This window comes from Bradysia coprophila, unplaced genomic scaffold, assembly GCF_014529535.1.
Source record: "Bradysia coprophila strain Holo2 unplaced genomic scaffold, BU_Bcop_v1 contig_732, whole genome shotgun sequence".
NCBI lineage: Eukaryota > Metazoa > Arthropoda > Insecta > Diptera > Sciaridae > Bradysia > Bradysia coprophila.
In genome coordinates, this window is record NW_023503972.1 from 2,066,726 (window position 1) to 2,092,704 (window position 25,979).

Here is a 25,979-nt window from a genome sequence, read left to right on the forward strand (position 1 = left end):
CAGGGGATATTTTGTCCGGGGATTTTTTATCCCAATACCGCCTTAGAGAGGTATTTGCATATGCATCGATTGGAGAAAGTTTAAAGGATTCACTTCATTCAATCGATGCGGATTCCACAATAGGGGTGTGCGATGGGTAAGGGACCGAGACTGGCGTAGTCCACAAAAAATTGTTTTCATCCCTGGATGTCAAATATCGCTTTTAAATTTTTTTAAAAATTGATTTACAACTTGCGTCAAATCAAAGAAGCTAAATTATCGAGTTTCCGGTTACCCACATATTTCGACCTCTACCAAAAACTTACTTTGAGATTTTTGTTAGCTGTATTAGTCTTATTCGACTAATTGGGGTCCAATTTAACAGGAAAAAATAAAAACCGAAAGAAGTTTGTCCAAAAAGTATGTTTCGTGAGTCGTCAAAGTTCGCCGACTATGAAAAATTTAGTGAATTTTAAACTTTGAAAATCTGAAATCTGGAGTTGACGTTGAGGTCTTTTACATAAATTCTGATAATTTGAGCAAAATCTGGGTTTCCCTGCTTTGACCAAAAATAGCTACTTTCGCTCCTTGACATAGAACCTTTCTTGTGAATTTTTTGGTCAATTGATCACCAAGGATCTGCGGTGTGGGTTACCAACCGCTGATCAATTTATATATGAACACATTAATACGTCGTTAAACCATACCGTTTATTAGTCCATTCATAAAAAACGTTCAACATTAATGCTCATTCAACGATATACACACGCTTTATACATCACCATACCGCTGGCTGGTTGCTTCATTTTCGGTGTCGTATAACAAATATTTAGTAACAATACACATGGTGACATGTGACCCGACTAAAGTCATCTCTCAAATGCTTTTTTTTTAATATAGTCATCAGTAGTGTACTGCATGTCGCGCTAAACAAACAAACATTAGAATTATGAGCATCACTGTTCTGTGGATCGTTATTTTCGAGTAATAAAATCGGAGTGAATTGCAGCAAAAAAAAATCGAAACGAAATCAAAACGGGCTTGAGAATAGAACATTTTCAGTTGTGAATTTGGTTCATGAGTTTAGCAACTGATATAATATCAAAAATTATTGGTTTATCATTCGACTGGACCCTAACCGAACAAATTCTCTGAATCTCTTATCAAAATCGATGAATTGTTTGAATGAGGATCCCCGATAGTATATTGAATGGACATGAAAACGAATAGAAAACAATGTTCCAAGCGATATTGTTGTTAACCATTATATACCAGTTCAGTGTCGCTTAGATAACGATTTTTTTAAATTTTAATTAAAATAAATTGGTTAATGAAAATCATTATTAATAGCTGGGTGAAAAGATGTCAGTGACTCGCATCTTATTGTGTCTATTCATCTTACAATTTCGGATTACGTGTGGATATTACGAGTGAATGATGTGTAATTCAAAACAAGTTCATTGTCCAGCCATACATTATATTCAGTTCACTGTATGTATGTTATTGTGAAAGTATTGCGAACAGTTGAATTAGACTCAAGTTCGTACTTGATCATGAATATGCAAGCTGATTGATACATCTGTAGAAAAATGATTGCCTGTTTTCCAGTTTAACTGACTAAACATCGGAGGAAACGCTCCAAAAGAATACTGAAACAAACCAGAAACTAAGTTAAATGTGGAAACCACTGAAATCGGATCAATTCGAATTTTAGCTTCTGAAACATGCTCCAACCTGACCAAAAACAGTGCCCTTCATGGCAAATATTTTCCAAGGGCATAGCACTGCTTCTAGCACGAACATTGTCAAAAAGTCTCTGAAAGTATGCGTGTTGCGTGTTTTAATTCACACTAAGAAATCATGACTCCTAACGAAAAACTGCAAGGCGTATTTTGATTGCATAGGACTCCTAATATTTCTTATGTTCATGCTAGAAATTCTAAGGTTGTCGTTGACACGGCCACAACACTTTCGACCCAATATTTTTGAGTTGAAACTGTCGCTAAACATATTGCTTTTAGCTGCCAGGTAAATCATATAGCGACTACGAACGGTCTCAATAACAGTTTTGGGATTGTGATTTCATAATAAAATTGTTGTGGTTCCAATGAATGTTGATCGCATTTCAAAGTTTACATACTCATCTCGCTGTCTCGCAGAAAACTCACCCAATCAAATAAGTCTTGCCAAGGAACTCACCGAACTCATCCTCTCAAACAAGACTCGATACCTCGCATAAAAACTCACAGAAATAACTCAAACGTGTCTCCGGAAAACTATTTAAATCGACCGTTTATGCACAAATAAATTAAAAAGTCTTTTCACTAGTGGTGAATACAAAATGAGTGACTAAATTTCAATTTCAAAAGCAATCCACGTGATTGGTTATAGACTATTGTTGATAAGTGAAAACAGTTTTTTGAGTTGGCACCCCTATCAGAAATGTTTAAATTAACGTTTAAGAATGCATCGAATTCCGAAAAATCGCCGTGCAGCAATGAAAATAAAGAAAATAAAGATGAAGTGCGTGAGAAAATATTCCTCCGTCCAGGTACAATCGAAGAGGAACCGGATTCGGTATCTAGCATGATAAGCAATCCGGCGTCCTTTCCGATAACAATCATCCCGAGCAGTAATATGTCGCGGTCAGGTACTCAAATCAGCATGAATCGATACAGTCGGCAGAGTAGTTCCAGGTAAGTTCGGACCAGGATGGAAATTATTAGTTTTCTTTACTAGGGAGGGAAAATGGACTTTCCGTGCCTAGGGAAAGGTCTTTTCCTCCTTCGTAAAGGAAAACGTCATACTACACTCGGGAAATAATTTGATATTTCATATCACGATGAGTAAAAGTACCTCGGGCTAAAGCTCTCTGACACTTTTACTCATCTGGATATGAAATATGAAATTCCTTCCCTTGTATAATAATTACTATTTAGAAAATAAACAGAATATATCATCAGAATATCATGTGCGTGCATCCGTTCTAGGGCTTATTGCCACGAAATATGTTACGTTAAGTATACCTGCCAAAAAAATCTTGCTACACAATGAATATTCGTGGGAATTTATTACAGTAAAATATACTGTAAATACAGTCTTAAAAATTCCGTTAAATTCTTCAATTTTTTTTTTTCAAGAATTTCAAAAGATTTCTACGGAATTTTTAAGAATATAATTCCAAAATTTAGCTATGTGTTAACGAAAAAATTGTATAATGATATTTTCGATTCACGGGTTTGTATAAAAATTCCCCCCACCCCCGTTTTTTTTGTAAGTTGGATTTTCATACAGACCTGGCTGTCAATAATATCTCTATCAAAATTTTTTGCTGTATTTACTTCATACTCACTCCTTCCAAGAATTTTATCGTCTGTTAAGACGTAAATATATCGTCGGCAACATAACTAAAGGGCGTATCTCCGATATCTCAGAAACTACTGAACTTTTTTTTTCCTTGAAAGGCAGTGAGAAGCTATGAATTTTGAGCCCGGCGTAAAGTCAATCGGCCATATGGTTCGGAAGATATTGTCGAAAAACTAAAAAAAATGTTTTTTTTAAAACAAAATTTGAGCCGATTTTGATAAAATTTTATTTTTCCCTGAAAGGTAGTAAAAAGTAATGAATTTTGAGCTCGACATGAAGTCAATCGGCCATACGTCTCAGAGTTATTATGGAAAAACTGAAAAGCCTCTAGAGAATACGACGAAAAGTGCTGATTTCACTGAAATTTTGTTTATGCTCAAAATTCATAGCTTGGTAGTACCAAAAGTTTTTCAAAATCGGTTCAGTAGTTCCTGAGATATCGAAGATACGCCCTTTAGTCATGTTGTCGACTATATGAATACGTTTTCCGAAATTTTGAGACTTTGTTTCTTACTCGGGCCAAGAAACATCCATACATATTTCAATATATGAGGTTTTTACCGATTTCACCGTGCAACACAAGTATCACAAAATTATGTAAAATAAGAAATGCCCAATTACGTGTACGTACGTTACGTAAAAATTTTCACAAAGGAAGAGAATTCTCGTATCGACAATAGGCGATGTAATTACTTTTTTGCATGTAAGTGTCCTATTCACAATGATCTCTGTTAATGGCATCGCTTCGCTTCGGCCCGCAAACTTTGCACTTGATTAAATCGTTCATCTACGTGTTCTCTGTTGTATTCTACTATTATATCTGATTGGACTTTTAACGAATAAATTTTCTAAATCTCTTATCAAAATAGATGAACTGTTTGAATGAGGATCCCCGATATTCGTTGAATAGAATAGTGTAACCAATACTCTCTCTAGCAAACAAACTTTCTTAAAAAATTGAATTAGGTTTGAGAAACTCTGCTTCTTCATAAGGCTCAAATTTAACAGACTCACGAATCGTAAACAAGTAGCAGAGCGTCACAAAATTAGTAGTGTCTTATGGGGTTTGTAGGCATCTACGATTTTGATTTTTCTTTATTCCCTTGACTGAAAGTCATGGGTCTTACGGATGATAAACACCTTAAAATGTTTGTCACACAATGATCACTACTATGATTGAAAATGCATGAATGTATGACCAAAAACCTTAAATACAGAAAATGTTTGTCACACTTTGATGATTCGTTGATAACACGATAACTTGAGTAATTTTCAACGGATTTTCAAAAACTTTTTTTTAATCGACGGGGAATTAAATTAATGAGGTTAAGTTCGAAGATGGGTTATAACGGACGGGTGATCTTAGAGATATTCTCAGGAGAATTTTTGTCTGGTCGCTCGATTCCACGATAACTCGAGTAGTTTTCGACGAATTTCCAAAAAAATTTTTTAATTGACGGGGAATTAAATTGTTGAGGCTAAGTTTGAAGATGGGTCGTAACGGGCTGGTGATCTTAGAGATATTCCCAAAACAATTTTTGTCTCGTACCTTAATAACACGATAACTTGACGTAATCCTCAACGGATTTCCAAAAACTTTTTTTTAATCGACAGGGAATAAAATTACGAAGGCTACGTTCGAAGATGGGTCGTAACGGGCTGGTGATCTTAGAGATATTCCCAAAAGAATTTTTGTCTCGTTCCGAGATAACACGATAGCTTGACGTAATCCTCAACGGATTTCAAAAACTTTTTTTATTCGACGGGGAATTCCATTCCCGTGATATTATCGTGTTATTAGTTGAGTAATTCTTAATGGTCCACAAAAGACAATTATCCCACTAAGAAAGACATTTTTGGGTTAAGCTCGTTAATGGAATATACTGGAGTAATATTCTAGGATTTATTCCAAAATTTTGTGTGTGTAATATCTTTATATCGATGATAAGAAAAAAATTAAAGTTGTGAACTTTGCGGCCAGAGCGAAGCGAGGGCCGTAATCACACGAGTTTCATTTTTATTCAATATGTAAGCAAGAAATTCGCCTTTTTCCAGGGTCTGTATCTCGTGCTGCCTTTTTGATGGTATCTTTTCATCAGAATCCTTTTTTCAAAACACACGACCACGAATGTATTAGCTTTCAACAGAAAGTAGATTTGGTTGTAGTCACTTGACCAGTTCTGAAAAAAGTGACCAGTGTATCGAAATTTTCATAAACTGCTCAGTTTTCTCAGGGTTGGTCAAACTGCTACAACCGAATCTATTTTATGTTGAAAGCTAACACATTCGTGGTCGTTATTGCGGTCGTACATACTTGAAAAATGATAATTTTGGTGGAAATATATCACCAAAAGACAGTATTTAAAAATCACCCAAATGTATACTTTTCAGCAAATCATCGATGCCTCTTAAGTACTGAAAATACGTATGAGCCAGTATATGATCAAGTGCTGGAATTTCTCATATACGTGTTTTGTATCGAAAGTAGGGTACGCATATCCTGGTATACTTTTATATACTTTTAGAGTGATTTTTTTTTGCTCGGATTACAAAAATCTTCTTGAGAAAAGTAGTCAGTCAGTCAAGGGATCTGACCCATCCAAAAGATGGGGCCTAGTTATAACATACCTGGTTACATTTGTTGCAACTTAAAAACTTAAAAAAATCTAGTATAAGTGGTCAGCTACTTTTTTAGTTTTTCATACTTTGAAAATATATTTTTCTGTATACGTGAGAGTGTATTGGTGAGGTGTCATATGAATCGGTCGAGCGAGAAAGTAACGGTTGGGAAGGAAAGCACCAACACACTCTCACTATTACAGAAAAATATCTTTCAAAATACCCCAATACACACGCGGTGTGTATTTCACTCGGGCTTCGCCCTCGTATCCATACACACCTTGTGTGTATTGGGGTATGTTGAAATATACTATTACATGCTACATGCGTCGAAAACCGGACTTTTCATGTTTCAAGCACTTCTTTCGACGCCCTCAGCATATAAAATCCATTACATGACTAGGGATAAAAAGATGAAAAGTCTCGTTTTCGTGTGTTTATCGATCTCGGCTTCGCCTCGGATCAACAAAATTCACACGAAAACTCTACTTTTCATCGTTTTATCCCTAGTCATGTAAAATACTATTTTGTACTGTTTACGTTGTTTTATTTGATAAGCGATACGGATCAGGCCGAAGAAAATTTTCAAAAAACTTCGAATAAGATTTTTAATTTTAATTTTAATTTTGGTTTGCCATCTACGATAAACTAATTTTAAATGTAAAAATCCTCAGATATCATTTCAGATGTTTTTAAGCCTCCATAAGATCCTACTTGCCCTGAAAGTTCACGAAATTGCCTTTCTAATGACACCAAACAGTACCTTGTACGTTTCGTGTAACTCGAGAAATTTTCAAATGAAAAGTGCATGTTTTCAGTTTTTGATCACCACAGAGGCGTTGAGGAATTTTTTTAAAAGTGGTTTTGGCTTCTAGGGTTGAATACATTTACAGACACATATAAAAAGATTAAAATATTTGAAAGGAATCCGCGTCCGGAGGAAACGCTCCGAAATTGAACTTGTCGAACATGGGAATTCTAAACTAATTTCCTATTTTAAATTTGCACTCAAACCAACCCGAAACAAAGTTCAAATTTGAAACCGCCCGAAATCGAACTAATTCGATTTTTAGAAGAATTTAAAAAGATAGTCGTCGACATGGCCACAACACTTCGTCTATCTAAATATGTTCAATTGTTTCAAGAGAATTATTGTTCGGACAATTGAAATGGTAGTTCTAACAATATCAACAAAATCAACTGGTAATTCGAATCTATACAAGAATGTGACCATCTGTTCAAAGGTGCGTATATCTTACCTGTGAATCTCGTGGACAATCTTATGATTTTTTCTCTAATCGATAAGGTTGCAGAAATTGTCAAGCTTTTCGAAACAATTTCCGTTAGATTCAAATAGAGACGTATCACTGAAAATATCAAAAAGGCTCAATGTTATCAATTTGAACATGGTAGTAAGAGGAGGAGACTATTTTTGATCGACTAGTTCGTTTTATAAATTCAAAACGGTTGAACGGGTGAAAGAATAAAACGGTGATATGAAATACAACGATTTCCATAAAGCGGAAGTAAATAAAATAAAACCGAGAGTAGGCAATGGGGATGATACCTGCGCACACAATCAGTATGTTAAGGTCAAGGTCAGAACACGTGCGTTTCTAAGCAAATCTCGTATTATGAAAATGCAATTTTCTTGTACCGGGGCGTGGTAATAAATATACTCAGTGGTGTTCCACACTCAATAGATGTAATGATGAATAACATTTGTTTGTTTTGGTCTTTTTTCCTATGAACTATTCCCATTTGATCAATCAGCTAACATGCGCTGTAAAATGATTGCGATTGAAACTATTTAAAGTGACCGTTTCTGCACAAGCAATTTCAAAAGTCTTTTTACTTTGCAGTGGTGAACACAACCTGAGTGACTAAATTACCATTTCAAAAGCAAGTCAAGTTATTAGTGAGATTATTCTTGATAAGTGAAAACAGTTTTCTGAGGTGGCACACTCAAAAATGTTTAACTCAATGTTTGAGATTGCATCGAATTTCGGAAAATCACTGTACAGCAGTGAAAGTGAAGATGAATTGTGTGAGAAGATATTAATCCGTACACCTACAATTGAAGGGGAGTCAGAATCAGAAACTTCTAGCATGATCTCATCTTCTTTCCCGATAACTTTCGATCGAAGCAGTAATATGTCGCAGTCAGGTACCCAAGTCAGCATGAAACGTCGGGAGACTAGTTCCAGGTAAGTTCAGCCTTGTTTTGGATGGATATGATTACTGTTAGAAAATAAACAGATTACAACACATTCTAGGGCCAAGAAATTTTTAATAACCCGAGAGTGTACACAGTTCCGTTACGGAATGTGACAGAGGGGAAAATTGCTAGCTTTGCATCGATACATTAGAATGAAGTGTTTTGTTACAATTTTATTTTAAATTTGAGCTAAAGATTAGAAGAAGATTTTTAAGTTCTAGAAAATTCGTGTACTGTGCTCGATAAGTGTATTGGTGGGAATTTATTACAATAAAATAGCCTAATTAAGTAAAAATTCCGTTAATCTATCAAATTCTCTAAAAAAATCTAAATTTGAATTTTAGGAATTTTGAAGAATTTTTAAGAATTTAACGAAATTTTTAGGACTTTAGTTTGACTATTTTCAACCGTAGCTGAAAAACCTTTGTACAGGGAAAAAATTCGGAGTTTTTTTTCGCTGATACATCACACACCGATACATATGCTGTGAGTACTTTTTAACTGCAAAGTGAAGGCATTGGCGGGCGGGAGTGTGTTTCAATTAAAAAATTTGTGTCAAGTAGGGTATTAGGCACTGTTGACGAAATCAGATATAAAAAGAGTTTCTAAAGTGGAAAGCCTTGTGAACTGAGATGGGTGTGTTACTGTGCTACCTTCTTCCACAATAAAAATGTAATATTTAATATTTGACTAAAGGCTGTTCAATGTCAAACAATACCCAGAATTTTTTCTTCTTAAAAACAAGCCCCCAATTACATATGAAAATTGAACTTGCAGTTAATTAGCACTTTATCGCATTATATACTTTAACTGAAAGAACAAATAAAGAGCGAGAACATTTTAGCTCGTGCAGTGTTGGGTTTTGTTTCTGAAAATAAACATTTAATTATTCGAATAATTGGTCAATATTGAATGGTCAAATACTGGTAAATTTGAAAAGTTTTATGGAATGAACGAATTATCACACAAATTAGTCAATGTCATCTGTGAAAGTCATCAGTAAATTACCATTGATTGCCGCTACTCCGAAAGACACAGTTGTAGTTATGTCTTTGTGGACCGATGAAAAAAATAAGATCTTACGATACGTTTGGGTACGTAAAATATTTACAAATTTAATGAAAATATAAAAATCGTATGTGCAACCGTGCAACAAAATCTGTGGCGAATTTTGTGTTTCGTTTAAAATGAAGGACTGGAATATTCTCTTCATTTGAAACGGAAACACACACCCTTATCTCACAGAATAGATTGAGGGACTCGTTCTCGTGAGTACTGCGAATATCGGCAATGGCACTGCCATGCCAGAGCCTCGGGTTTTTTGAGCTCCAAAATTTAAAATAAATAATAATTTGTGAACAGCGTCAATCAGTGACAGTTGTGAGAAATATTATTCAAATTCACGCTCTATATGCTTATTAGACGGGATGTTACAGTGGTTACGTACTAGCCTTAACCTGTCACAGACGGCAAATATATGGTATTAACCAGTTTTACTATCTGATCTATTACTTCATTTGATCGAATATTTTCAGAGGTTGATTTCAGAAATCTTTTACTTCATTTGTTTTGACCAAGCTTTTTTGCTATATAGTACCTCTTTAGTCAGAGCTTGTCGTTTATTATTACTGTCGTTGTCGATAACAGATGACATTGGTCTGTAACAGGTTGAGTTGCTATTTCGCATGGAATTTATCTAGCGATTATCGTATTGGTAACGTCCTAAAGTTCCCTGAATTACTAGTATAACTTAACCCAAATATGATTAATTTGTGTGCCTACATTTAGGCGAGATATTTATATTTATTTATTGTACTGTTTCGGCCGATTTTGTTTAAAAGATCTTGTTATATTCATGCAAAAGTGAATTAAATGAACTGTCCAAGACATATATGTACACAGATTTGTATGCCAGGAGCAGGGGATGAAAACTCGAGAAACAATGTTTAACGTGAAGCAACGTGTGCGTTGAATTTACATAAATAATTCACTGTTTACCTGAGCATTTCTGTAAACAATGCTAAGATTTTCGTCAAGATAGCATTGGCCTACAATAATCTCATAAGTGACTTCGGATACAGAATCTCTTACTTCATTTGATTTTTCACCAAATTTGCTATATAAAAGATCACCGACCAGTACTCGCCATATATTTGGATGTCGTTGTCAATAACAGATGCCTAAAGATTATGTTGCTACAAATTTTACACCAACGATTTCTTACACAGTGATGTTCCAGTAGCAATTATTATACCTCAGCGATATAAATATGACGCAAATCAGTATGCCTGTTCAATAAACCACAACAGAAAATTAACAACCATAAGATATCGTTAAATAATAACCATAGCGTTCGGTTACATATTTTAGTCTTGACTTAACTTACTGAAAATGTTCCGAAAAATATTTACTTTTCTAATTTGAGTCTAATAAAATAGTTGCAATTAACACATTATATTGTGCGAGCCTATTCGTTTTATCATTTCCATTTATCGATGAAGCGCCAACGATAAAATCTCGATAAAATTAACAATAAAAATCAAATCAAATCTAACAACTTGTGGCAATCGCACGAGCTTTATAATACTCCAATGTGAAACGCATACAACTTCTAAATTACATGTTACTTGAAGATCTTATCTATAATATAAAGTTTAATGTTTGTTTGTTTAATGACGAAACTTGACTGAGTTAGTACACGCGCGATTTTTTTCACTTTCATGCGTTATTTGACGCGTGATTTTTTTCCTGTTTATGTCGTGGATGGATTGTATAAACGAGGAAATATTTTTTGAAACGCTTGGAAATGTTTGATGTGCGAAAATTTTTGAACGAGTGAAAATTGTTCTGACGCATGAAAATTGTTTTTACGCATGAAAATAATTTTGACCCATGAAAACATTATGTTAAAAGAATTTACTTTTGACGCGTGGCGACTCACATAAATATTTTTTTGGGAAAATCAATCAATAGCAATCCTAAGCAAAGCCGGGGATACTCCACTAGTCATACAGAGACTAAGTCTGTGTATTACTCGTACCCAGTTAAAACGCGCGTATGATCCGTTTTTTTTGGAAAATTTCAAGTTTTTATTTATAATTTTTGCAACTCTAATTAAATTAGCACAATTAAGCCCATCGATTTCGGTAAACCAAATTGTCACGACAATCTGGCTAAATTTACCAATAATATCAGAAATGGAATGACGAAAAATTTGCTTTCTGCTTCAGATGATCAATAAGCAACAATCAGAAGACGAAGAAAAAAAAATTGACTTAGTTTCGTTCGAAGTGTCGCCTTATCCGGACGCGTTTATTTTCATGTCTCTCGTTTGTGATATTAAATTTCAAATGGTTTTTTAGTTGGTTTTATTTGTACAAACCACATAAGAACTACGTCTGATGAAAGTCGATATTTAGACTCAGTTTCAACGTTCCGCAGTATTTTGATTTTGCTTAACCACAAAATAGACGATGAGCTTCCCAAACGGAAAATCAGATTCGAAAAGTAATCGCGACGATCAAATTTTAATACCGAAATGGTCACCGGAATTTCCAATGTACAATGGTGATGCTTCACCGTGCACACCAGGCACATACTATACAAATTTGAAGACACCGGATGGATCGCTATTCAAAAGGTATTATCCAATATCAGTCACTGTGCTTCATATTAAACTGTTGAATTCGAGACTATTTCGCTTTGAAGTAACTTGATTCAGTTAATCAGCAAAGCGTTCTAAAATCCGAATGCGATTAGTTTCCAGTGTACATTATGTGATCACGCGGTTATATTTATTTCATTCTAATTCACAAGACAATAAACAATAAATTTACTTGAAGACGCGAAAATGAAAACATCTCAGCGAAACGAATCGTCTAGACCAAATAGACTTTACACAGAACCTTGAAATTGAAATTGTGATTTTGAATTTTTTATCACTTTTAGCACATAGCTAGATAGTTCTGTCTATTTTCTTAATTAGCTAGAGACTATCAGTTTTAACTAACCATGCAATTTGACGCACAGAAATGCATTGCTCGTTCAGTACACGAAGTTATCGTCAAAGTTGTTCAGCTCATTGCTGATATTGATGTAAAAGTTTATTAAATATCAATATCAATTATTATCTAATTAGACTCGTAGGAGGCAATGAGACAAGGTGTGTCTTACATAAATAAGTGCGTACTCAATGATTTATTGATAGCATTGCATGACACATTTATTGAATATAGATTTTAGCGGACAGTGTTATATACACGTAAGTACCAAATGATATTAGTTGCATTTCGGCGCATTGAAATGCATAGCACATGCTAACGAAACTCTAACTTGGTTTTAAATGCGTTTTTTTTCTGATCAAAATGAAATTAGATTGGGAAATGAACATAAACATTCGACCACTGTTTCGATCTGAGAGAAAATTTAAATACGTCTTTCAACGTTTTGCATTAATATGCAGTTCAAAAATACCATTTCTCATCATTACCAAAAGCCACCACTTGAGCGGATCTAAGTCAAGGTTTGCGCACATGTTTGAACGTGAACAAATGAAAGTTTTTTCAAACCTTCATAAGCCGCACATATGGAACCCTTTTATTCGACATTTATGTTTAAAAATTGATGTGGATCAGGGTTTATCATTCCGAATTTTTGTGTGAGTTCTTAAGTTCTAAAATTTACGAATTTTCAAGAATTTTGGAATTCCGAATAATAAGCCCTGATGTGGATCGTGTTTTTTATAATTTCTAATGCAACTTTCAATCGTTCTTTCCACGTCTTATCAATACCGTGTACCGGGGCTACTCCGCTTTCATTACTTTTATCTATTGTAACACTGAGAAATTCAAGGAAAGAATGGTTTTTAGATTCGGTGGTATAAGGTCCTTTAATATCTAAAATCTCATTTACGACAACAAGTGCAAAGTGCTTATTTAGGCACTAGAATTTAGACACAATAAACATCGAGTGCCTAATAAAACCCCCTCGATAATTTCTCATTTATTCACGGCGAACTTCGATATACATTTATTCACTGAGAATTGGCAGATTCTTGACAGTGTACTAGATCTGAGGTTAGTTTGTGGGGAATATGAATATTTGACGGTGTCATGGCGTGTTGATGTTTCAGTTCGATTTTTTAAATTAGTTTTTAATTGTGATTATGACATTACAGTAGATAAAACTTTGTTCCAAACACGGTAGTAAATGGGGGCTTTGCGCACACGATGTGTTGCCGAACTCGCTTCGTTTGTATCGACATCTAGTGCGCAAAAAAATTCCTATTTACTACCTTATTATGGAAATAGCTATATTCGCACTTGTATCGCAATGAATGACATTTCCGATTATTGTGTCTCAATTTTACTTGTAATTTTTAATTATTTCGGCGTTTGTAGTTGTCAATCGCAATACCAAGCTGATTTTTGTAACACACGTCGTAAATTAGAACTTGGGACTAGTGCTACAAAAATCGACTTTACGCTGCACGATGCCCAATATACTATTTTAATTTGGGAAGGATAATCTAGAATCCCAACCAATTTTGTAGAGAATTTAATTGAACGATCTTCAATATGATGTTTGTCACAAATCAGAACTTTCGTCGAAATATCTATATATTCCCTAAATCATGTTTTATTTTAGTGTGTTCTACCGACTGTACATAATTTGTATTAGATTCCTCAAATGAACGATAAAATGTCACGAAATAATTATCAAATCATCTGCTACTTCATTTGTTCAAAATATCGTTCGGTGGTGAATTAAGATCTATTACTACGTTAGCTGAAATGTTCTTTTTGCTATAAATAATACAGGACAAGGCTAGACTGTATTGTTGAGTAGTCGTGTTTCTGGAAGATATTGCAGTGATGTAGAATAGTTGGTCTTCAATTGATGCAGACCATTATCAAACTGACAAAAAGTATAATTTAGTTCAGTTTGTCTCAGTGACATAATATTAAATTTTTTACAAGGTTCTACGTTTCGTTTTCTTGATAAACATTTTAATTCTATGACAGACACACTACGGACTCTAATCTTATCAAATTTTTCTTTTTTCTTTTTGTACACAATATTTCAATACAAACAAAATCTTTGAATATGAATTACAGTGGCGTCGGTTCTCATGCGATGATTGTAAAGAAAGCCATACACACCACCCGATATTTTTACCCAGATGTTTCTGAAGTTATTAGATTTCATGGTATAGGTATTGCTAATAATTCAGGGTCGGACATCTAAGCAATTCCTTGCTTTCATTCAAAAATGGTAAGCCTTGTCCCCACAAAAATACAATCGCTTCAGAATCGATTCTGAAATCTGAATGCATTTCAATGAAATGAGTTTGAAGTGACAACAAGCTGCAAACATTTTGTATGAGATTTATCGGCATGCTTTACCGATAAGTCTATACGACACGGAGTGTTACAAAAAGTATGAAAACTATCTTTTTGTAACACTCCGTGTTGTAATACACGGCAATGCTGCCCATTTAAGAGAAGTTTTGTATGACTGAATATTCGAGAGATTCTCTTTTCTGGTCTCTGAATTAAGAATATGTTGGTATGGGCCTACTCTAAAAATGAATGAAACCAACATAGGTCGTAACATAAATGATGTCATGGCTTTTCAGTGTTCGGTCGTCCAGATATAATTTTTAATTGGGATATGTCTACACATAGCCTGAGGAGCGGTATTACGGCATGAGTTTTCTATATTCTAAACTCTTCTCTTTTTCCATACTACCGTTGCTTTGCTATTTCAAGCGAGATATGGCTGCAATAACCCGGTGTCGCTATAATGGCAACAATGGCAACGGAAAAATAATTTAATTTTTACTTTTTACCGTTTATTCAAGTTGATCTATGCCGGCACCGGCTTACTACAACGACATCTTCTTTTGAAATATCGAAGAGAAATAGAAAAAGAGAAGCGATTATAATACAGAATACTAATGCTGTAATACCGCTCCTCGTACGGTAGATATTACTTTCTCTGTATAGCAATAGTACAAATAAATCAATCAAATCAAATCAAATCAAGCAATCTCTTTCCGGAGATGAGCTGGAGATCCGTATGTTTCACTAAGTTCAAAACGTCTGGTCACGCTTTTTCTGTTATTTCGAGTAAATTTGAAAATAAACACCGGTGATTGGAAATACTCATGAATAAATTAAATTGTGAAACGACCTTCCCTTCTTAGTTGTAAGTAAATATTAACGGCAATGCAAAGTGATGTGTATAGTATATGAGAGGAAACAACAATGGAAAATCTTGTCCCATCGTTCGGACATTCGCTCATTATTCGCCTATTATTTCCCCATTATTCGCCTTCATTCGCTCATTATTCGCCTTTTTTTCGTTCATTATTCGTTTAACACTGTCCCACCATTCGCTCGTGTTGTTTCCCCCTTGATAGTATATGACGCCCATCTTCGGTTACATATAAACACCTCAAACTTAGCATTTCTTATCTTCTTTTTTTCAATAAAAAATTCTCATTTTTTGTCGAATTAAGTGATGTCACCGTAGTCAAGCCAAAGTGTTGTGTCGTGCAATTAGCAAAATTTTCTTCGTTTTATTTATTATTTTCCTTAAAAAACAATTTTCGTTTGTCTTTCGATGTTGTTTAGCTCTGTTTGTTTATTATAAGTTGAATGATCCAATTAAATCGAATTTGTTGACGAAGTCTTACAAACCGAAATGATGTAAAAATAGTGTCTGTATCAGCAGACAATGTTTACACAAAAACACAATGAAATTCTTCATTGGGAAACAACATTTAATAACCGACGATGAACATCAATCCGAATTGGATGACCTGTAAATTGATTTCAATTTTTGTCACTCGATTTTTCATTCATTCCCCTGAAATTGGATCACTTCCCAGACATTCGGCACTGCTTCGAAATTTAATAAATTTATTTCTCCTAGAAGCCGTGGGTACCGTCCTGGTAGTTCGAGGAAGATACGCCGAAGGGCAGTGCTAAAAAATGGCGAATGCAATGTGATCCAGAAGAAAATCGCTCAGAGACGAATCCGTTTTCTGCAGGACATTTTCACCACCTTAGTCGATTCACAGTGGCGCTGGACGCTGCTGGTGTTCGCATTAAGCTTCTTCTTGTCGTGGCTGGCATTTGCGGTCATTTGGTGGCTCATTGCATTTACGCACGGTGATTTGGAGGAAATGCATCTACCACCGCACCAAGGTCAGTCTTTGACGAATGATTTTCTTCCAAAAAGTTTTTTTTTTGGATGTGACGTGATGGGTGTCCTTTCTGCGGTAGATCCCATCAAACCAATTTCAATCTTTCAGGTGATAATGCATGGACGCCATGTGTCTTTAACATCGTCTCGTTCACTTCTTGCTTCCTATTCTCGATTGAAACTCAACACACAATCGGTTATGGCGTTCGTACCACGACCGAGGAATGTCCCGAAGCAATATTCATGATGTGTTTCCAATCCATTTACGGTGTCATGGTGCAGGCGTTCATGGTCGGTATAGTGTTTGCCAAAATGACCAGGCCCAAGCAACGCACCCAAACATTGCTGTTTACGAAAAATGCGGTCATTTGTCAAAGAGACGGTGAACTGGCACTTATGTTCCGAGTCGGTGATATGAGAAAGAGTCACATCATTGGAGCAAGTGTTCGCGCTCAGTTAATCCGTAGTCGACAGACCAAAGAGGGTGAAATGCTGGCACAGTATCAAACTGGTACGTACATCAATCCAGCTAGGTCCGATGAACTTAATGATAAAAAATTCCTTCATAGAACTCGAAATCGGAAGCGATGGATGCTCATCAGATCTGTTCTTCATATGGCCAACGGTTATTGTACATGTCATCAATGCCGACTCACCATTCTATAATATGTCCGCAGCCGACATGTTGCAGGATAAATTCGAAATTATTGTGCTATTGGAAGGTACCGTCGAATCAACCGGTCAAACTACACAGGCCCGAACCAGTTATCTGAATATGGAAATTCTGTGGGGCCACCGATTTGACCCAGTCGTCGGTTACAATAAAGAGCGACAAGGCTACGAGATTGACTACTCGAAATTCAACGAAACGATTCAAGTTGACACTCCGTTGTGCTCGGCAAGGGAATTGGCTGAGTTTTATGCAGTACAGGGTGATTACAGAAATGCAGGTAACAAACCGGATGCGCAGTCATATTATGCGTTTGTGTTTGTCGGCTTAGTTTTTAAATTTTGTGTTCTCTTTGGTAATGGTTTTCAGAAGACACTCCATTCGCATTCCAAGAACAGCAACGGCGACTGCAGCCGGAACCAGTAAATGATGACAAGGATGTTGCATTGCCATAAACATATTGATTGAATAATTTTGTGTGTTCGTCCGTTCTTTGCTTCTTGTTCTCTACTATATGTGTAAGAAACATTCGCTTTGGTCATACTCAACATACTCTCGTATTTGTCACTCAATGTCTTTGATTTATTTCCTAGAATTTCTAAGTCACAGTGTGTCGAACGACATCAAACGACTACCGCTGCTATCAACCGTAATTCCTAACGGATTGACTAATCAACCGTCAAAGTTCAAACAAAAGGGCTACGAATCGGTTACAAATTCTCATCTGTACATTTCCAATCAGAATAAATTCTACCGTCGACATTCGGACAGCTGCAGTGATTCGGAGTCGGTGAAATCGCACCCAGGCTTCACAAGGGTGTGATCGTATATTCTATGTGAAAATGGGATGAGTTTATTGGATTGGTCAGACCGGAGAGATATTAATTTATTTTACAAAATTTGATGTAACTTCCATAATAATCAAGTATATGAGTGTGGTTGTTGTTGTTACTTATGTGTAAGTAGTGGTGTAGCATTATGTGTCTGCAAAGAAAAAAAAAGTCAAATGAATTAAATTCAATTTAATTGACAAAATGAGGCGTTTTGTTATAGACTCAGTAGAAGGACTCTTCTTCTCATCGTCCAATGAAATTCCGACTTCATCAGGAAAGATCATCTCACACGTTATCACTGCTTTCACTAATTTGCAACTCATCAACATTACCCTCGGCTTGTTTACATCGAGTCTATTGTTTTTGAGTTTTGAAGGTACGCAAAACACTTCATTCAGCTTACAGTGCGACGATACAATTTCTCATTTTACTACCTGCCCCATGCGAAAGTTGACCATAACATAGTAATTTGCCCCCTGCGATATGGACTATGTTCGGTTCCACTTTCAACTTTCGTATGAGGCAGGTCAGTAAACCAGAATACAACTTTGTGATAATCGCGAACTTTCCGAAGGAATCTACATGATCTCCTCACATCTCCTCAGTGATTCGTTTCCCAAAGGAAGCAGAAGGTTTTATCAGCTGCAGGTACAGAATCTATTCCTTCATTAGTTTCATGATGCATTTTGCCACAATAGGCTCAGATCTCTTGCCTTTTACTACAATGAGGATTTATTGTCGGTCAAAATAAAAGTCCAGACGCGAAGACACCTGCAAAATTGAAGGGTTTTTAAAAGATGGAACCGCTGGAAAAGAAACGGCCTTCGCGAAAGGTACATGGTTGCTATTTCTCATTGTACACCAACCTCAGGTATTGCTCCTTCGGGTATTTTAAGCTTCAAGATGAGTGCCTACCATTTTTAGATGACAAAAACGCCTTAATTTACTTCTTATTGAAAAGTTTGAAGTTTCCCTTATAAAGCAGGGAACAAAGGAGCTCTTGTCCACTCTGCACAAATCCATATCTCCGGAAAACGTCTTTTTGCAAATTTTTAAAAGTTTGAGCAAATTTAGCAAATAAATTTTCCAAAAATATGCCCTGCCTGTCAATCTACAAACTTAACCTGTAGAATTCTTCGTCGTAAAATCCGAAAAAAGCATGAAAATTTAACTTCAGGATGGTAACCAAACTTTTTTATGGTTGTAAATGTTCTGTTAAAAGTGGTCCTTATCAACTGAATTACTATCCGTTCAACTAAAGTGACTCATACAGACATTAACCTTAATAAGGCCCTAACTTTCAATCAACCGAATAAAACTTATTAGCTGGATCTTATCACCTTTATACTTCCGTCGTCGTTGTCCATAACAGGTGACTCACCTGGGATACGTATATTTTGTTCTAATCATATGCAATCTTCAGCAACAGCAAACAAACATTGTTGTACTAAATGCTACATGTATGGACATCTGTTGAAAAGACGTGAAATAGTGTCTCTTTAATAAATCCCCTGCAGTTATACTTCCAGTTCGGTTGCATACTTAACACTTTCGGGTAAGATTTTTATTTTATAAATTTCAGTTATGTGTTACTTATATATCGTATTGTTCACTCGAAGTCATGTGAAAAATGGTTCTAAACTGCAATTGTAATTGACCCGCTAATTTTTTTCAAAAATCATCTTAATGTATGCGCACACAGAGACCATCATGGTATTCATGCCATTCTTTAATCATCAGCTGTGGATGGATAGATAAAAACAAACAATGCCAAATAAAATTTATCTCTGTTCGGCGCACTAAATAATTATGCAATAAATCAAATCCAGTGGAACCAACTAACCGTCTACCATACCATTTAGTGATTTAGTAATGTTTAAATCTACGAAGAAAATAAAAAAAGTAAAAGAAAAACAATAACGATCTTGCCACGGTTCACGTTCAAACATAATTAGCCTATTTGGTATTATGTCTAAGCTGATCGTCGATGGTAGAGAAGTAATTTTGTGATCATATTTCACAAAATTCACCTTCGTGAACTTGAATGCAAGTTCAAGTTTTGTTTTTTGTTCTTTCGTTCAGAAGGAATCATTTATTCCGATTTCCATTTGTCGTAAGAAATTTCTGAAATAATTTTGTTTAGATTGGCAAACTTGTGAATTTGTTGCGTATTATCAGCACAGATTGAGTGAGCGGCCGGCATTTTACATTCAATAGTTATTTATGCCACATAGGATTTATCACCGAGTTGCCGTTTTTCTGAACGAATAAAGTCAACGAAAGTTTTATCTCTCGTCACTAAGGTAAGAAAAGGTTTTTTTAACACTTTGCCGTCAATGACTAAAAGGTAGCTACCTATCACGGACGGCTATCATCTGTTATTGATAACGACTTCAGAAATAAACGAAAATCTGTGACTAATACTAGCTTATATAGCAAAACAGTTCAAACAAAATGAAGTAAAAGATTTGAAATCAACATATTGAAAATGCTTATTCAAATGAAGTAATAGATCCGATAGTATAACTGCTGATATGATTGGCGTCTGTGAAAGTTCAATTCATTTACTGTAATTACTGTTGCCTGGTGGAACGAAGGACAGGGTTCCCATTAGCCATTTAGATTTTTTCCTCATGTTTCATAATGTTGAGTAAACGCCCCCTATAAAAACATCTTATAAGCATGCTAGGGATGACTTCTTACTTCTTAGATTAATGCAACATGATTCGGATTCCGACACCGAAATATCATTGAAGCCAACGAAGCCAACCGTTTAATTTTGCTGTTTTTCAATTTTTTCAAAGGGAATATCCCAGAGTCTACTTAATTTAATTACTTATACTTAGAATCCGTTAAACCTTGGTGCTGTTGACGAAAATTCCGCGTTTAATAAAAAAAAATTAAAATGAACTTGTCTCCTGCACCAGCTGAAGGTGCCTATATGTTTAAAATTGATGTTTTTTTTAACATTTACGAAAATGCTGATGCTCTGACAAATTATAGGAATGTTAAAAAACAGAAATCATTTTTTATCGCTGCCATTATATTATGCATCGACCTGAACTTGCACCAATTTTACCACCCACTGGCGACATTACATATTCTTTACTTCATTTTCACAAATTAAAATCTGAAAAAAGAGCTCAGAAGGTGTTTGCAGGCAACGGACTAACTGACATGCGATATGTCATGTGAGATGCCAGTTTTTTGTACGTGATTTTTGGAAGAAAAAAATTGCTTTCATTTACAAATAGCAAATTTACGAAAAGTGCACGGTATATACGAAGAGAAAAAAGGGCACTCAAATCGCATTATATTTAACAATCTATATAATTATCAACACTTTTGCATATATTCCGCAAAAAAAACAAAAAAGAAGAACCGAGACAGCTTTTAAAAAAACCCAAAAAATACGTTCGTTATTACATGGATGGGCTTCTTATTGAATTGTTTGCCTGAAATTATAATGCCGCATTTTGCATTTAAATATAAAATTCAATTATATGCACTTTAATGATATGTTGTAGAACATAAACTAAAAGAAAAATATTTCACTTCAAAGAAAATCGTTTTTTTTTCTTCACAACTTACAGCACGGTACATGGCATCGCAGTGAAACAATGACATGGATTTGAGTTTGCTAAAAACCCGATACTGCCGCGTACTCATTGTTCTGTTTCAGATTGGGTTTTATTCGACTTATAAAGTTACTAGAACTGAATTACTGAGCATTGTACGAGCAGGAGCGGTTACAGAACATTAAATATTTAAAGTCTGCTTGAAATAGCGAAGCCACAGTAGAACAGACAAAGAGAAGAGAATATAGAAAACTCATGCCGTTATAGCGCTTCAGGAACGATATTACGGCAGACAATCTTTATTCCATTTTCTGTTACAACTCTATCGAGTCTCTCGACACTTTGCTTTTTCGCTGAAAGGATTCAATGAACCCGTTTTGTTAAACATAATGCTGATTGATAGATCATGATCTGAGGACCCCAACTAAGTGATTAATTTTTCAATCGGTGAGAAGGAAGGGCGAGACGCCTAGCAGGAAATAATTGTACCAAACCAAGGTGTCACGTTTCACATAGACTGTTTCTCGAACTCTTATCGCATTGGTAGAGTTATAACAGAAAAGAGAATCGAGAATGATTGCGTAATTATGCTCCAGGAGTAAGAGGAAATCTGTGTTTTTTAACGAAACCATGTTACGTTAGGTAAACATTAGCTTAGTCTAAACAAAAACGTGTTCTTAAAATCTTTTTAATAAAAATCATAAGAATATTAGTAACTCTTTAGCGGCCAATGGTTGATACTCTCTGCATATTAGGTTACTCTTTTATAAATGGCAAACGTACCGGCGATATGATCTTTTACGTGTTACGGCATGTTTCATTTTTATTTACATTGCCTAATCACGTAAAGCATTGTACTTACGAGGTTCCAAGTTGTTATTTGACACAACTTGGAACCTCGGAAGTAATATACTATTACTTCTCTTGTTTGACGTTTGACAGAGTTTTTGAAATGAAAAATCTTTTACTATGCTGGTGCATGTAATAAGGCTATTACATGTATAGGCAATAACCTTTACATCACTCGCATAGTAAAACGCCGTACTACACACGGAAAATAAAGTGATATCTCGTATCACGATGAGTAAATGTACCTCGGGCTAAAGCCCTCGGTTACTTTTACTCATCTGGATACGAGATATCACTTTACTTCCCTTGCATAGTAATGTACTATTAATTCATTCGTTTTAACATCAATTCTGCTATTAAGGCCCGTCATTGGGAAATGACAGGACAGATTCCCGAAAATGTATGGAAAATTTTATCACAAAAATTCACCGAAAAGATTCAAAGAAACTCACCCATGATGCTTTCCATTGTATTCGTGCACCGTCTCTTCATGTCCCCAAGGCATATTTAAACACTAAAACACTTTTTACTCGATGCAAAAACAAAATTTTGTTTTTTGTTTTGTCGCGATAAAACACAGAAAATATTTCGACACAACTGTGACACTCCGCTATTATAAGGACTAGAATGAATGTTTGCTGTGTTCACTTCGGCGGTAAAATATTTTCATTCAAAAAAGTGTCCGACACTTCAACGATGGTAGACACTTATTAAAATTGTAACCTCTCCCACTTCTTTAGTAAGCTAACAAGACTTCGCTGAGTCTAATTATGCCACCTCTTTGAACAAAAATATCGGCTGAGGTCGAATAATTCTCCGCTGAGCTTTAACAAACCTCTGCTGAGCTCTAACAATTCTCCGCTGAGCTTTGACAAACCTCTAATGAGCTCTAATAATTCTCCGCTAGGCTTCAGTAAGAGTCCGTCAGACCTTAGCACGTTGTAGTAAGGCAATGAAGCTAAGCGAACACTCAATAAGCATCAGCGGATACCTAATAATTGTTGCTATGATTTGATAGCTCCACTTAGCTTCGGCAGATCTCCGCTGAGTGTCCGATTCACTCCATTAAGCCTTCCTGCAACTTGCTTAGTCCTAACGGCCACTTTTTGTAGCCTAGCGGAGAATTATTATAGCTCAGCGGAGGTTTGTTAAAGCTCAGCGAAGAATTATTAGAGCTCAGCGGAGAATTATTAGAACTCAGCCGATATTTTTATTCAAAGAGGTGGCATAATTAGACTTCGCGAAGTCTTCTTTGCTTACTAAAGAGGAACGAACATTTATTTACGCTCAGCGCAGTCTTACGAGAGGCTAAATTTTTAATAAATGCTCTCCCATCGTTGAAAGAATGTCCGCTGAGCTCTCGTAAAGCTTTAAAAAATGGTCGATGAGCATTATTAAATGTATACGCTACCCTTTGTCAACCGTTTGATGATTGTTTTTAAATGTCCGACACTTTTTTGAATGAAAATATTTTACCGCCGAAGTGAACACAGCAAACATTGATTCTAGTACTTATAGTAGCGGAGTGTCAGAGTAGTGTCGAAATATTTACTGTGTTTTTGTCGCGACAAAACAAAAAAAAACTTTTTGTTTTTGCATCGAGTAAAAAGTGTTTTAGTGTTCAAATATGCCTTGGCGACCTAAAGAGACTATGCCCGAATATAATGGAAAGCATAAGAGGTGAGTTTCTTTGCATTTTTTCGGTGAATTTTTGTGATAAAATTTTACATACATTTTCGGGAAACTGTCCTGTCATTTCCCAATGACGGGCCTTAAGGTAAGATTATTCAGAGTTCGTCGTTCATTCGTCGTTGACGATAGCAGATGTTTAGCCTTATTTTTAAATCTTTTTGCGCTCAGAATACATATGCACATACTACGTACCAAAAATAAAAATTTAAGACAATCAGGTCCTGTGTAAGGGTAAGTGTTTTTTGGGAAACGTAGCAGCAAGAAATAAAACAACGTCAAATTAAGTTCCAAGGTCATTTGAGTTGTCGTCCAAAGAACCGTGACCGAAAAAATGCCTAAGAAGAGAACGAGCTTCCGTCGTTGTTTATGTTTTGAAAACAGAGCACTTGCACTCACGGAATTTTGAAAACCGACGCATTTTCTATTTCCTTGTTTTACTTGTATTCCTCCATATAAAAATGCATGCAAAATTCAAAAAAACGAGCCATCAGAACAGTCGGAGCGTTTGCTGCGACTGAGCCCCGTACAAACCCGTATATCTATTGCGTACGTGACCCTAGTGCGTCTGTCACCCTACTTTGACCGTAAGCCTATTGCGCCGGTTAATGTAGTTAAAGTAAAATTATTATGTACATCTCACAAATTGCGCATAGCGCAATTACGAAGCCCCGTACGACGTTCCTTTCAAATGAAACAAAAATTTCAAATCGCCCTAAAATTTTATTTTTTTTGAAGGCCCTAGTATCGGCCTCAGTCCGATGACCCAAATTTAAAATTTTTTTCAACTACATTCTATTCGGCCTTTGATTACCTTCCAAATGAAACAAAAATTACGAAAAACGGATGAAATTTGCTCGAGTTATATGTAAAATACACATAGGGCCCTAGTATCGGCCTCAGTCCGAGGACCCAAATTTATTTTTTTTTTCAACTACATTCTATTCGGCCTTTGATTACCTCCCAAATGAAACAAAAATTACGAAAAACGGATGAAATTTGCTCGAGAAAATACACATAGGGCCCTAGTAGTGGCCTTAGTCCAAGGACCCAAATTTATTTTTTTTACAACAACATTCTAGTCGGCCTTTGATTACCTTCCAAATGAAACAAAAATTACGAAAAACGAATGAAATTTGCTCGAGTTATATGTAAAATACACATAGGGCCCTAGTATCGGCCTCAGTCCGAGGACCCAAATTTAATTTTTTTTCAACTACATTCTATTCGGCCTTTGATTACCTCCCAAATGAAACAAAAATTACGAAAAACGGATGAAATTTGCTCGAGTTATATGTAAAATACACATAGGGCCCTAGTAGTGGCCTAGGTCCAAGGACCCAAATTTAATTTTTTTCAACAACATTCTATTCGGCCTTTGATTACCTTCCAAATGAAACAAAAATTACGAAAAACGGATGAAATATACTCGAGTTATATGTGAAATACACATAGGGCCCTAGTAGCGGCCTTAGGCCAAGGACCCAAATTTAATTTTTTTTCAACAACATTCTATTCGGCATTCGATTACCTTCCAAATCAAACAAAAATTACGAAAAACGAATGAAATTTACTCGAGTTTTATGTAAAATACACATAGGGCCCTAGTAGCATTTCACTTCTAACGCCCTAACTCACGGTCCACTCACCCGATTTTAAAAAACTTTTTTTTCCTGGATTGGTATTGACAATACCTATCATTTGCCGTGCCATTTACATTTCCATCGTTTATTTTGCCATAAATATCACCAAAAGACCTTAAATCACTTAGGTGGCCCTAACTCACGAAGGGCCGACCCGAATATGCCCATCTTCGAACTTAGCCTCACTATTTCGACTATCTTTCAGGGAAAAAAAATTTTTGAAATCGGATTTGATTTATTCAAGATATCGACGTGACAGACGGACAGACGGACAGACTGACAGACAAAATTTTTATTGCAGATTCGTCATCTATGAACATAGGC

General features: G+C 35.7%; 1 protein-coding gene and 1 long non-coding RNA gene across 12 annotated transcripts; one reads left to right on the plus strand and one right to left on the minus strand.

Moving 5' to 3' along the window:
* On the minus strand, nt 1-25,717 carry LOC119084441. Its single transcript, XR_005089069.1, has 3 exons — nt 25,707-25,717; nt 23,730-23,735; nt 1-41 (listed from the first exon to the last, which is right to left on the minus strand). It is a non-coding gene; the product is annotated as an uncharacterized LOC119084441 (long non-coding RNA).
* Nucleotides 2,234-18,098, plus strand: LOC119084440 (G protein-activated inward rectifier potassium channel 3). Of its 11 annotated transcripts, none has more exons than XR_005089065.1 (6): nt 2,234-2,675; nt 16,121-16,395; nt 16,503-16,904; nt 16,963-17,343; nt 17,433-17,581; nt 17,657-18,098. XR_005089065.1 is itself a non-coding variant. In XM_037194417.1 (5 exons), exons 1-5 carry the CDS (start codon nt 2,422-2,424, stop codon nt 17,884-17,886), a joined length of 1,542 nt encoding a protein of 513 aa, XP_037050312.1. In that variant the 5' UTR covers nt 2,290-2,421; the 3' UTR covers nt 17,887-18,098. The 11 variants fall into 11 exon arrangements, 7 of the variants coding, with proteins under 7 accessions (XP_037050312.1, XP_037050310.1, XP_037050311.1 ...); XR_005089066.1 differs by having other exon boundaries at nt 2,295-2,675; nt 17,654-17,773; XR_005089067.1 differs by lacking the exon at nt 2,234-2,675 and adding an exon at nt 11,453-11,822.
* Nucleotides 25,718-25,979: the final 262 nt, after the last annotated feature.

What these genes read in the sequence shown, in the direction of transcription:
- LOC119084440 (XM_037194415.1), top strand. Translation starts at nt 2,422, where the DNA reads ATGTTTAAATTAACGTTTAAGAATGCATCGAATTCCGAAAAATCGCCG. An exon ending in GCATCTACCACCGCACCAAG is followed by an intron (nt 16,396 to 16,502) that starts GTCAGTCTTTGA and finishes TCAATCTTTCAG; the next exon opens with GTGATAATGCATGGACGCCA. An exon ending in GGGTGATTACAGAAATGCAG is followed by an intron (nt 17,344 to 17,653) that starts GTAACAAACCGG and finishes TGATTTATTTCC; the next exon opens with TAGAATTTCTAAGTCACAGT.